The 15,229-nt window shown below is 36.0% G+C and overlaps 1 protein-coding gene across 1 annotated transcript in view; it reads right to left on the bottom strand.

Moving 5' to 3' along the window:
- Positions 1-1,680: 1,680 nt before the first annotated feature.
- Positions 1,681-15,229, bottom strand: part of LOC106458475 (pyrokinin-1 receptor-like) — a 65,960-nt gene continuing 52,411 nt past the window's right edge. Inside the window, exon 2 of the mRNA XM_013917996.2 lies at positions 1,681-2,377. Coding sequence (XP_013773450.2) covers positions 1,788-2,377 — 590 coding nt within the window. The 3' untranslated portion in view covers positions 1,681-1,787. The remainder of the gene's footprint in view (positions 2,378-15,229) is intronic.

Here is a 15,229-nt window from a genome sequence, read left to right as displayed (position 1 = left end):
ATTTATAATTTTTACTCACTGTCTTTCCCATGTGTTATTTAGGGTAATTCATAAGTAACATGTACTTCCATTTATTATTTATAATTTTTACTCACTGTCTTTCCCATGTGTTATTTAGGGTAATTCATAAGTAATATGTACTTTCATTTATTATTTACAATTTTTAAGGAGCAAAAAAATTACTGGAACAGCTTGCTTTACTTGAAGAAACGATATAGTATGTAACATATTCACACAAGCTTGGTTAAGTTATCGTAATTATTTACAATTATGTTTTCAATAATTATTGGCTTCCAAGTTCGTAATTTTTGGACAGTTAATTTCAAACTCGTTTATCTATAAAATAGTCTGATCTAGACTACTTAAATATCATAATGAAGGTGTGGATTTGATCTGGACTGCTTATGTATCATACTCATGGAGTAGAGTTTGATCTAGATTGCCTAAGTGTCATATTTATGACGTAGAGTTTAATCCAGATTACTTAAGTATCGTATTTATGGAGTAGAGTTTGATTTAGACTGCTTAAGTATCATTTTGGTCAGGTGCCAAGTACTCCTATGATATTTAAGTCACTTTGGATATATAAAACACAGATATCGTTAAGAAAATATTTGGGTAGGGAAGGTCTTTCAGCAATATTGTGTATCAACTGCAAATGCTTAGTCGACTTTCAAGAGGAGCGCGTTTTGAGCTCGGGAAGGAGGTCTCAGAATTGGACAAAAATTCACTGAACATATAGAAATAGTCCATTAAGAATACTTTTGAGGACGAAAAAAAGAATTGATGATAGTTTTATGATCAGTGAAAAGTTTCAGTTCAATATAAGTATTATTTTTTTCCCGTTTCAGTTCGTTTCATTCTGGCATGAATAAACTAAAACATTTGAACATAAGCTTTCCATTGTATTGTAAAGAGATCTGAAAGTAAGGGAGGTCAATTGGAAAACTGCTTAAAAACGAACAATTTTTTTTGGTAAAATCTTGTAATAGTGCACGTGCGATAAATTTCTCATTACATTTGAACATAAACTTTCCATTGTATTGTAATGAGATCTGAAAGTAAGGGAGGTCAATTGGAAAACTGATTAAAAACGAACAATTTTTTGTTTGTAAAATCTTGTAATAGTGCACGTGCGATAAATTTCTCATTACATTTGAACATAAACTTTCCATTGTATTGTAATGAGATCTGAAAGTAAGGGAGGTCAATTGGAAAACTGATTAAAAACGAACAATTTTTTTTGTGTAAAATCTTGTAATAGTGCACGTGCGATAAATTTCTCATTATTCTGCATATCATACATTAAGTATAACCACCTGACTATATTTAAAATACATAAATATAACTACACGTTCCATCAACTGATGGGGCTGTATGTAAACCATACAATTAAAGAAGTACCAGTTATAAATACGGTGATTAAGAGTAAGATGATCGTGTAGTTGACAAAGAACTGAATGCTTTTAGCTTATTCGGAATTATTCGGTGTGTCTCGAGCAACTTGAGTAGCTCTGACCAGTTTCTTGATGCCTTTTGACTAATGCAATATAGGATATCTTAGCGAAAGCGAATACTTTCGATTTGAGATCTAAGCGTGGGACATTTTCAGTTTTATAATTAATAAAATTACAACAAAAAATTAAAAAAATGAAGTTCTGTTTAGCTTTTTTTTTTTTTTGCAAATATATCGCTTGAACGAAAATGTTAGGAAAAATCGACCAATAGGAAGAGAAAACCACGCCATACAGCTTCCTCTTTTTATTTATCCCGTTCTAATTGTCTTATCAGGTTTTCTGACATCTCATTTGTGCCATGTAATGGGAAAGTTCCGATTCGTCAAAAGCGTCATCTTCCAACATTTGTAAGCTACTGTTGCTAATGGAGTTGCTGACTTTCAGATTATCAGTTGAACCAGGACTTTCTTGCAAGGAGGCTGCTGGAGTATTCAAAGATGTTTCCTGGATTTGTCCAGAAGGAGAAACTGCCGAAGAACCATTAACCTGACGTAGCCGTAGTTTGATGTTAGTGGTGTGGTGTGGGGACTCCGATACAACAGTGACGTCAGTGGTTTCAAAGGCCGTAGAACGGTAGGTGCTATTTAGTCGAGATAGGTAATTGAACTTACTGTTCCTTCTTTGAAGACACCCACAACACCTGGCAAACGTGTCTTTGAAGGCTTGTCTGAACTTCAGAGATAAGATGCTGTAGAGAATTGGGTTGATGGTTGCGCTAAAATAGTAGGACACTCCTGAAATGTAGTTTAGTGCGTCATAAACCTTATGGTCAGTCGGGGTCGGTTCCGTGACGTAGATGGCCATTAAACGTTGGGCGTGGAAGGGTGCCCAGCAGATGAAAAATCCAGCAACCACAGCAGCTGCAAAGGACAAATAAAAAGGGTTATCCAAACTGACGAGCCTCTTAAAACCTCATGTGACCGACAAACGAAATAATATGACAATCTACTCTTTCGTTAATTAAAAAAAAGTTATGTATACAATGATTAAATTCGCACGACTCGAACTTTGAAGATACTTTACCATTGAGACAACACTCGTGTAAAAGAGGTTCATTATATTTTATGAGTTCCCCGAAAACTAATGACTCACAGTAAACTAAAGGGATTGCACAGTCTCACAATAAACAAAAGGGATTGCGCAGTCTCACAATATACTACAGAGATTGTGTAGTTTCGCGATAAATTGCACAGACTTCACTTGACTCACAGAGGACTGAACAGATGTGGCTAGGCCAGTGAGTATCCTTAAAAGTGTTAAAATGAATCAACTGAGCTGTGCAAATGGTATTCTATAGTTAATGAAACGGGACACAATACATGGAGTCAGAGTCGCAAAGAACTTAACAGACTGTAATACAGTTTACTAATAATGTTATATAATTAAACGACACATAGCGTTAGACTCGTAATAAACCGAAAAGATTGAACACACACGCAAGATACTGTACAAGTAACGCTAAATTTATAATGAACACGCACGCAAGATACTGTACAATTAACGCTATATTAGTAATGAACACGCACGCAATATACTGTACAAGTAACACGGGATTAATAATGAACACGCACGCAATATATTGTACAAGTAACGCTAAATTAATAATGCGCACGTACGCAATATACTGTACAAGTAACATTGAATTAATGATGAACACGCACGCAATATATTGTACAAGTAACGCTAAATTAATAATGAACACGCATGCAATATATTGTACAAGTAACTCTGAATTAATAATGAATACGCACGCAATATACTGTACAAGTAACGCTAAATTAATAATGCGCACGTACGCAATATACTGTACAAGTAACACTGAATTTATAATTAACACGCGCGCAATATACTGTACAAGTAACGCTAAATTAATAATGAGCTGCCCAGATGGCGCTACATACACACTAGATGCGCGTTACAAATATAGATTGAACATCAACATTAAAATATTAAATTTATATATTATCCTGGTGTGAAGATCAAGATATAATCAGAAGGTTCGAGATTTCTAAACCTCTTTCGTACTATAGAGTCATGGGTCGAAGGTCAAGATTTAACCGTATGTCCATATTGTACGTGTGACGTCATCAGATATATAACTTATTCCCATATATATCTTCGGCTATTTCAAATGGTTTTAAAGATATACGTAATCCAATTAGACATGTATATAAACCTGAATATACTAACAAAAAAGTACGCGCCTAAAGTACTTACATAATGTGGGGTTATGGGTTAAAGGTCAAGATTTAATCAGAAAATTAATAGTCGAGATCTCTAGAGGCTAATAAAATTGTGATTACTAATGAAAATAAATATTCGTAAAGATGGAATTCACAACCATGAGATAAAAGTTAAGCTCAGCTCACAAACGAAAGGACAAAGGTTAGAGCCAAGAAATAAAATAAAAGTCATTTGTTCTATGTCAGTTGATATTCTTCCTCAGCTTTCAAGGTTTGGTGCATCATAGCGACTGGAGTAATGAAAGAATCAGGTTGTTTGGATCGTATGTTGCTTACCATTTAATTTCCGAGTACATTTCTATTACTGAGTTACAGAGATCCAACTTACCTAAAGAGATACTAGAAGAATAGATAGAACTCATATTACAATAACAAGTCATTCTCCGTATAAAAAAAGAAATCTGTGTAGCAGTTTAAAAGTCTGTATCCCAAACAGCTATAAATATTATTTTTCTTCTCCTACGTTCCATTAGTAATTAGAACATTAAACAAACAATGTCGCTCCTTATGTAAGTTAACTATAACATTTAAAAGCCAATATTTATAATGTTCTAGAAACTTTAAATTGCCGTACATCAAAAATGTCTTCAGTTTCAGAATGTCGAATGTCTTATATGACCAAGCCCGTCGACGGGGAAGGGAAAAACTGCTTATGGGTCCGGGCGAATGAAACCTGGTTATGCCGTAAAACCCGCATAGCACTTTTGGGTTATATCTTTATTTAATCATAGTTTTTGGCTTTTATTTGCATATAGACGCTTGATACCTTAAGAATGATTGAAATAATAATTTGAGTAATAATTAATATATGTTTGTTACTTTATAGATTTAATAGATATTTATTGTTACTTAATTAACATTTTTATGTTTATACTGTGAGCTAAAAATGGCTTCTGCTATTATTTTTCCTCGTTTATAAGCTATTGCTATTCTAATTTAGGGTATTTTTTAAATAAGTTTTTAAAATTCGCCAGCTTTTATAAAACATAACGCTTTTCATGACGTTTTTGTTCCAAACTATTGACATCGTATTTTTTAGTAAACTAAAAAAATGTATCTACGAACACCACGTTTTTAGAAAAGGGAAGGATTGTAATTATAGAACATCGGATACTCTATTTAAGAATATTTTGTTTTTAGAGAGGTAATATAATAAGAAAAAATTAGCCGCGACCGGCAAAACATTTGCGGTTGTTTTCATGTCATTCGCTTGAATTTTCCATATTCTATCATTTTCACACACGCTATTTAAGCTAAGCTTTCTTGCAGGAATTATGTGTTAGACTGATAACTCCTGGCCTATTTGAAAAAAACATTTACGCGGTCAGACAAACCAACATGCGCAAAAGTAACTTTATTTAATATAACCATACGTAAAGTAAGCAACAGTGTAAAGTAATCGTATTTATAATAGTCTACAGAGTATGAAACAGACATTAGCATTTAGTGTATGACATCGTTTTACGACTTGAAAGAAAGAAACTCACAAAAACGAAGAATAGTTTGTTTGTTTTTTTAATTATGCACAAAGCTACACAAGGGCTATCTGTGCTCTGCCCACCACGGGTATCGAAACCCGGTTTCTAGCGTTGTAAGTCCGCAGACATACCTCTGAGCCACGGGGGGGGGGCACGAAGAATAGAATCCATACTAAAGAAAAAAGGTAGCTAAAAATGTTTATAGTAGTCTAAGAAACGAACCGAAGCTAAATTATTGCAAAGTAAAACAAATGTAAAGTTGTAATGAAGGCAAACTTAGCTGATTATGCAGAAACGCCTGAGTGCATGTTCACAAAGTCATACGCATATGGATTTGAACGAACTGGTGTTTGCGTATTTTAGACCTAAATAAGTCGAGTAAGCCATTTAACAATTGTATTTAGTGTAATTTTCATAAAACAAATTACACCCAGGTTAAGTGTTGTCTATGTGAAATACTTTGTAAATTAAAAAAACAAACAAACTAAAGTTGAAATCGAAGTTAGTCATCACGTGATGACAACGACCTTGTGCCATTGTGTAGCATACTCGTTGCATTGAAAAGTTTGACTAAGCAAAAATAATGTAAGATGATTCTGAACTGAAAAGCCAATATGCAATCTGAACTAATCAGACAAAGGCTTTTCTAACGATATGAGATTTATAGCGTTTGAAGGAGAAATTTGCGAGAAAGGTTTAGGACAGACAAACAGAGACCCCGAAGAAGCAGTCTGTTTCATTTAGAATCATTGGATGACAACAGTTCTAGATTACTAAGTGTATACCTACAATTTGCTGTGATTTGGTTTTTCTTTGTTGAATTTCGCGCAAAACTACTCGAGGGTTATCTGCGCTAACTGTCCCTAGTTTAGAAGAGATAGACTAGGGGGAAGGCATTTAGTCAACACTGTCCATCGCCACCTTTTGGGTTACTTAGTCTTCACGAACAAACAGCGTCACATTATTATGCCCCATACGGTTGAAAGGACAAGCTTGTTCGATAAAAGGATTCGAAACCGCGATCCGCAGATTACGATTTGAGTTTTCTAGTCACCAGGCCATGCCAGGCCCTCTGTGACTTGGTAACTAAGAACGCAGGCAATAAAGTGTTTCACGTAACAAAAGACAAAGAGACACGTGGTAAAAACAACAATCTGTAATCATAATGTAAACAAAAAATAAAGAAAACAATAATCTTGTAACACCATAGGACTCCTTGCATTGTTCATCAAAAATAATACAGTATAGATAAGAGATACAAATTATAAAACAGAGAAAATTCTCTATTTAAAATATAGCAACAAAGAACTGTGCTGTCCGTATATTGATGTTATTACTGCGTTCTAATGCTGAGGGTTAGTCGGATTATCTAAATAATAATAATACGATTTTTTTTCAAGTTCCAGGCAGCTTTTCACACACTTCTTATATCTTCGCTCACTTTGGTAGCCATGGTTACGGACAAGCGATTGACACCACTCTTTTCTTTGCAATAAGTTTTTGTGAGGGAGTGGGGAGGTCCATCTTACCCCTCAAGACGACTGGACACTTATGGTGAGGTTCATTTTATCCCTCAAGATGACTTGACACTTATGGCTAGGTCCATTTTATCCCTCAAGACGACTTGACACTTATGGCGGGGTCCATCTTATCCCTCAAGACGACTTTACACTTATGGTGAGGTCATTCCTATCCCTCAAGACGACTTGACACTTATGGCGAGGTCCATCTTATCCCTCAAGACGACTTGACACTTATGGTGAGATCCATCTTATCCCTCAAGACGAATTGACACTTATGGTGAGGTTCATCTTATCCCTCAAGACGACTTGACACTTATGAGGTGGAATGGGGTTGCTATGAATTCAGTTTTCTCTTCATCCATCTTTCTGATGAAAACAGCCAATGACCTAAAGTTGTGGATGGAGACTTGTAAGCTTTCATCATCTTCTGTCGGTTTGTTTGTTTTGAATTTCGCGCAAGGCTACTCGAGAGCTATTTGCACTAGCCGTCCCTAATGTTGAAGTGGGAAGCCAGTTATTCAACGCCACCTCTAGGGCAACTCTTGACCAACAAATAGTGAGATTGACCGTCACATTATAACGTAACTACGTCTGAAAGAACAAGCATGTTCAGGAAAGATATTCGAACCCACGATCCTCAGGTTGCGAGTAGAATGCCCCAATCATCAGGCTATGCCAGGATTTCGTCATCTTCAAATAATTATTTTATTATATTGTTAAATATACCAAAAATATGCGTCCAAATTTATCGCAACGATTTTTTAGGTCATAGGGTTATTTGTATTAACCACGGCCTTTACTTCGTGAATGAGTGTTTTACTCTGATTGTCTTGGGATGTGGTGGGGTCTATGCTGTCCCAAACACTCTGCTGTGCAAATTTCTTCTGCTACATATGTTTGTCACAGTCCATGTCGCCACGTTCTGTAATGCTCTATCTTACGACTGTGCATCTTTACAATAGTCCTGCAGCGTCGTTTCCATTGTAAAATGCTTCTTCATGAGGTTATCAGGTACTGCTGGGATACGACTTGTTGCAGACCTCTTTCTGGATGGTCCTAATGTCCCACGTTGATCCATATCCCTATGTCATTAAGTATAAGGGATATTACCGTTTTGGAAATTCTAAATCCCCGGCTTGAACACATTTTTATGATCTTAGTGTATTGATATGTTGCGTTAGAAAGGATTATTTCATATACTTCTCAAGGTCGATAAATTTTCGATAGCGTCACACTTTCTACAACTGCCAGAAAATTCCAAGATGTAGTTATGATGTATGTTGTTCGACGGCGACTTTGCATTGTGTGTGGTTTGGGCTTATTTTAATATTTAAAGTGGTTTAAATATAATGCAGTCAACCCTCCATATATACAAACGTTAAAGATGTCGCCCGTAGCGCCACGGCTTGTATTCGCTTATACACGCCACTGCATTCGTATTATTTGTAAATTGTTCTTATAAATTGCGAGGAACTCCCTGCATGCTCATTAAATAAACTAATAAAAACTTTTTACGATTTATTATATCTACCATTTCTGTCAAGCGTGTAGCATTCCAACTATACTAATGTCTAGCCACAAGCAAAAATGCTGTAATGGTACAGATAGAATTTAAGGCGGGAAATTCTGTATCTTGGTTTGGGTTTTCTTTGTATTAATGTAGGCGGTGATGCCTTACGACAGAATGAGCGTGACCTGATGGTTACACGTTTCCGGCTGCTGATCGATGGGTCTGGAGTTCGGGAAGTGATGCTACTGGACATGCTCTGCACTTTTAGTCTTGGGCGCTTCATAAAACTAATAGCCAATCCGTATATACGGTCCAGAGAGGAGTATAAATCCTCTGTGACAACAGGGACTGCCGACTGGTTGCCTTTTCTCTGGTTAGTAGGGTTCTCTCACCTGGACGGTTAGCCCACGTGGGCATAAATTGCAGTTTAAGTTGAAAATTCCATGTCCAAATCTTTAAAGAAATTGCACATTTTCTTAATGATTATACCCCATATGGAGGCTGGGCGAAATAAGGTCAAGACGTTAGATATTTCCTTTCTCAGTTACCTATCGTAAGGGCTTTTTCACATTATTCTGTGACAGAAATAGTGTGTTGTGCTTGAGATAAAATTCACACATGACTGCCCTCTTCTGGCTCAAAAATTAAAGGATGATGAAGTGAGGTTTTTCAAAATTTTCCCAGGAGAGCTTGTTATGCATCTTTAATAGTACATCTTCTAGGCGCCCACCTCTCGTGTCACATGTTTTATGATCCATAAGGTTTTACTTATATGTTTGTAGCGCCTCTTTGGTGGAGTTACGTAAAGATAGACAGCTATTCTAAGAAATCGCATCATCTAACTGATATGTTTTTCTGTAACTTGAAAAATTCTTATTAACAAATTTTGAACAGTAAACTATTTTGAGAAAAACATGCCGAAAATCAACTCATAGTTTTTAAAAAGTTTTTAACACTTGTATTTGCCGCCTTCCTCACAGTAGGCCAAAACAGTTTTTATAACAAAATAGTAAAACACTACTTAGCGGTATGTTTGAGGGCTTATAACACTGAAATTTTGTGTATGATCCCGGAAGTAGGATAGGTGCAGATAGCCCATTGTACGGTTTTGCGTTTAAGCAAAACAAGCAGACAATAAGGTACTTACATCAACATCAAACAAACAGTTGTAACCTGTCCCGGCTCCAGCTTTTCTAAGCGTATGTGTGTGTGTGTGTGTGTAAAGGAGGTCAATAAGTTATATAATGAGGTTTGGAGGTGTGAAGGACATTTCAGAGGGCACAGATTCCCTGGCCTCCCTGCTAACGCTGGCTCTGGTTGACCAAAAAAATAAAATTTAAATCCTGGAGATTTTTGTTAGCTCTGTAATGACTAACACCAAAATTGGAATAAAAAAAATCCCCCAAACACATCTTAAGCTGCAGACAGAAGCTTCAGTGGTTAAAAACTAATAAGAAATACACAAATATCATCCTGGTATTACTACTTAAAACTAATAAGAAATACACAAATATCATCTTGGTATTATTACCAAAACTAATAAGAAATACACAAATATCATCTTGGTATTATCACTCCTCCACACAAAATCTGTAATAAAAAAAGTTTTGAGTTGCAGAAAATTTCCACCTTGCAGTTAACACCTCTCATTAGTGTGGTACCGTTTTTCGTGCCAAAAACACCCACCTTGCAATGTTCATGTGAGGAAGCATTTTTGTTTACCACAGACATACAACTTGCAGTTGATATGTCTTGTTAGCTAGTATTCCGTTTCTTACCACCCTGCAACGGTTAGTACACCTTGTTAATATTGTATCTTTGTTACCGCGATGCAGCGCTTAGTACGTCATGTTAATGTGGTATCTTTTACTACTACATTGTACGGTTAATGTGGTATCATTTCTTACCATCCTGCAGTGGTTGATACGTCATGTTAATGTGGTATCTTTTCTTACCACCTTGCAGTGGTTGGTACGTCATGTTAATGTGGTATCTTTTCTTACCACCTTGCAGTGGTTGGTACGTCATGTCAATGGGGTATCTTTTATTACCACCTTCCAGTGGCTGGTACGTCATGCTAATGAGGTATTTATTTTTCTTTACCACAAGCAAGCTGGTTAGGTAGGTCAGCTGTAAGAAATATGGAAACGATATTACATAGGACTCACTGTGGGCGTGAGAGGGGATCGATATAACATGACATGGTTTTAATTTTTAAACTTAATGTGACAATATCAGTCGAGGTGTTCGGAGGAAAACGAAGTTTCACAATAAAGAGGATCACAATACTTATGGTTAACAACATTGTTTATTATAACAGAAGAGGATACAGATAAACGTTTTGGAATTATACAGATTTTGTTTATCAATGTATGGCTTAAATTTACACTCAGAAATTTCTCTCATACAGGATATTCTAAAACGTAACGGCTACCCACAACATCTCATACAGGATATTCTAAAACGTAACTGCTACCCACAACCTCTCATACAGGATATTCTAAAACGTAACTGCTACCAACAACCTCTCATACAGGATATTCTAAAACGTAACTGCTACCCACAACATTTCATAAAGGATATTCTAAAACGTAACTGCTACCCACAACCTCTCATACAGGATATTCTAAAACGTAACTGCTACCCACAACCTCTCATACAGGATATTCTAAAACGTAACTGCTACCCACAACCTCTCATACAGGGTATTCGAAAACGTAACTGCTACCCACAACATCTATTACAAAAATTACTAATATCTTTCTAACTAAGAACCTCGTAAATCTACCCAGACTACCAACTGTACCCAAACTTATTATATATTCTTGTCTTCCCTTAACTTTAAAAAGTCAAATTAAACGCGTAATTCATCGTTACTACCCCTAAGTTGATTTCAGATTAGTTTTAAACCCACATCCCGCATACTGGATTTTATCCGTAATAAAGACCTTCCAACTTCGTTTTGTTCATGGCTTGTCTATCTTTACACGTGTGGAGACTATAACGCCTCCTATATTGGCTAAACCAAACGCCATCTACAGGTTAGAGCCAATGAACATGTGAGAATTTCCATGAAAACACAAAAACGTTGAGTAACCCCTGTGCTTCCTCTATACATCAACAAAGTGAAGAAACAGGACACGAACTTAACTTGTTAATATCAATAACCTTATCAAGGCCAACATTGATCTGGAATTACTGATTAAAGAAACCCTTTTTTGAAGTTCCTTTTTATTATTATTACTTGGACATTGTCTACCTGTTGATTTATCTGCTATTAAACTGATATAAGAAAGCATAAGTCAATGGATCATTGCCATGACCATACATAACAGGAACAAGCTCCAATTCACGTTCGCTCTAACGCCATGACCATACATATCAGGAACAAGCTCCAATTCAGGTTCGCTCTAACGCCATGACCATACATATCAGGAACAAGCTCCAATTCAGGTCTGGTCTACCACCATGACCATAGATATCAAGAACAAGCTTCATTGTATTGATCAGCTAGAAGACTGGCCACTTTTAGCATTCGCATTGTATTGGTCAATTGGAAGATTGGTCATTGTCAGTTTGTTTATTTTTAAAGAATGGTTCAAGCTTCTATTTAAGGATATGCCGAGTTTATATGTTACACAAAGGAAGCCAGAAAAGAACTAGTTTTCTTGATTTGTTTGGTTTGTGTTGTAGTGCAACACAATGGTATATCTGCGCTCTGTCTACCGTGGGGAATTGAACTACGGATTTTAGCGGTGTAAGTCCGGAAATTTACTTCTGACTTACCACTTCAGCTGCCAGTAGAAACACGGATGCATTGAAACCTTCTACTCTAGGTTTCTCGTTCAGAATATAGCAGGTTATCTCCCTTTATAACAAATAGAACCTACTGTTTATTTTGTCGTAAGACAAAATGAAATCGGACAATGTAATGGAGTGTTTTTATTTTATTGCGGAAGGACATCACAAACAGTGTGAAGTCCATTCTCTGTTTAATATCAGTTGGAAATTGGTTGTTTGTAAAGTATAACATCTAGTATAGGTTAAAAAGCTGAACTCATTCTGATATGTAGAGAACCTGGTTTTAGCGTTGTAAGCATGCAGACTTGCCGCTAACCCACTGGGAGGCACTTGGTTTGTATCAGATTGACGTAAGAGTGAGGGAGAGAGAAAGGAATAGTAAAGAAAAGAGGAGATACATCACATATTTGCTTTGGAAAATATCGATACCAAACGTTTTCTTAAACTATTGAAACTGCGAAACAAGAAAACACTATCGAGATAATGTGTTATTATTGTGAAAACTGGAACAACTAATAACAAAATTTTGTATCATTGTTCTAACAATGTAAGTTGATATCTAAATCGGTATTCGGGAAGCAATATTATCCAAACTTAAACAATGCAAACTTGACTTGATTTGGTAGAGTGTCACAAATACGACAGATTTGTAATCAAACAATAAAAGCCGATCTTGATGCATCGGAACAGACACACGAATAGTGTTATTGTAAATCATCTTGTTAAATTGGATAACGGCCTGAAAAGAATACTTTATCAAAACTGCAGTTCCCGGTTCTCAGCTGACCACGGCGTGGGCGTTGTTAGATAATGCGAACTTATATTTTTTCTTTTTACAATTCATAAAACTGGGAAATGCAAAAAACAATCTGCGCGCTGAATTTAACTCAAGGGCTATCTTTACTATAGCTGTTCCTAATTTTGAGCTGATAGTCTAGAAGAAATGCAGCTAATCAACACCACCCACCATAAGAATTGTGGGATTAGTTGTCACATTATAACTTCCCAACAACTGAAAGAACGAGACGTTTGGTGACGGGATTCTACCCAGCAACCCGCATATTGGGAGTCGAGTGCCGTAACCACCAGACCATGCCAGGGCCCTAGCTATATAGCCCCTGTTACAGAATGAAAACTGGACAACGAACTATTTGCACTCAATCGACTGCGAGGAATTGAGTTGTAAGTCCATAAACGTACCGCTGACTCATCAGGGAACTCGGAATGAAAAGGCAGGAAGTGTGTATATTTTAAAACGATACCAAATCATTCAAATTTTCTAAACTGTTTTATATTTAATATAATCTTCAATGTTAAGTGTGGTTTGTTCATATTTGCCCGTTTTAATTTATTTTTAGGACCGGACATGGCTTAGTGTTTAGCGTGTTGAAGGGTCCAGGGTTCGAGACGTGATTTTGCTGAACATGCTTCGTACTTTGAACTGTGAGCACATTATAAAAGTGACAGTCAGTCCAATTTTTCAGTTGAAAGATAATCGAATATCGCTCTGGCGGCGTTGGATACCAATAGCTGACTGCGTTTCCTCTCGTTAGCAGCTCAGAATTAGGGTCAGTCATGCACGAATCCCAGGGGGTGGTGTCTCTGACCTGTGTGTTTAGCCACGTAAGCATAAGGTCCAGTTCAGAAGGAAAATTCCACTCCTATTTATTTTACCTATATATTTGTTGAATACATTTCTATCTCGAGAATTTGGTGAATTCCGATGATAGTAAGGTCTATCTATATCTTATTTTCTGAATGTTCTTTGGCGGGAACACCTGCTTAAAAGATTTAGCAAGTGATGCTTGACTTACTAATTTTTCACTAGCTTTAATCAGACTTTGGGGGGGGGGAGTGTAAACAGCACTAATTGCTTAACTTCTGTCAAACATCCAAATTAGTTGCTTTCTAAGTTATATATATTCAACATGTTGAAACTGCTCGCCAATGTAGGCCTTGCAATAAGCATATTTGAAGTTTCTGAGCGAGCGTGAATGCATTAAATAATAAGAGAAAGTATAATTGATGTGACCGTTTATTGATTTACTTTTCAAAGTAAAGAAAATTTTCATATATGAAATTTTTGCTTCATTAAAAACTTCCGATATGATATTTTGACACATTGCAATGAGTCAACGATTATTTGTTTTGGAATTCTCGCGCTATACTACAATAACTACGCTTAACCTAATCTAATTTTGAATGGATAGAGTGAAGGGAAGGTAGCTAGTCAACAGCACCCACCACCAACTCGTGAGCTACGCTTGTTAGACCTATTTGACCGTCATTTATATAGAGCACCTACGACCCAAAAATGTGAAGCGTGTTTTGCGAAAGCGGAATGCGAGCCATGAAACTCGAATTCACCATCTTGGCACGCAAGCACTAGACTAAGGCTCAAATGGGGGTTATATTTGAACGACCTGATCGCAATTTTTTAAAAATTGAAATAAGTTGAACAAACTCATAAACTAAAATATTTTGGCTCCCTATTTGTTTGTTTTTTGTTTACTTTTCTTCCCTGTGAGAATTCCAGATTGATTTATTGGGCAATTTCAAAATTTGTGAAAATATTTATTATCTCAAATATAAGCAAGTCAGTAAATTTCAGCATAGAAATGTATTACTAGAGGACGCCACCGCTGTAAAGTAAAAAACAAAACTACTATAACAAATAGCTGACTCAAAGAATCCTGTCAATTAAAAAAAAAAGATTTAAAAAAAATAAGAGGAGGGTTTACAGAAATGGCAAGATTGGTCTTCCTTGGTCAAACAATGAATGTTGGATGATATAACAAAGAGTTTGTATGACATTCAGTAAACCTATTTAAAGTTAAACAAAGAGTTAGTATAATCATCAGTAGATCTATTTAAAGTTAACCAAAGAGTTTGTATAACCTTCAGTAAACTATTTAAAGTTAAACAAAGAGTTTGTGTAACCTTCAGTAAACCTATTTAAAGTTAAACAAATATTTTGTATAACCATCCCTAAACCTATTTAAAGTTAACGAAAGAGTTAGTATTATAATTGTTAAGCCTATTTCAGTTTAAATAGTTATCAAATTAAGGTAATTATATATTTTTAACTTACACACTAACCAAACTTGCCATTGATAAACAAACGACTAACCTATCAACTTTCTCAACTTCAAGAAAA

Source organism: Limulus polyphemus, unplaced genomic scaffold, assembly GCF_000517525.1.
Source record: "Limulus polyphemus unplaced genomic scaffold, Limulus_polyphemus-2.1.2 Scaffold468, whole genome shotgun sequence".
Classification (NCBI taxonomy): Eukaryota; Metazoa; Arthropoda; class Merostomata; order Xiphosura; family Limulidae; genus Limulus; species Limulus polyphemus.
Note: the sequence above shows the minus strand (reverse complement) of the source record. Positions and strands in the feature narration are given on the sequence as shown.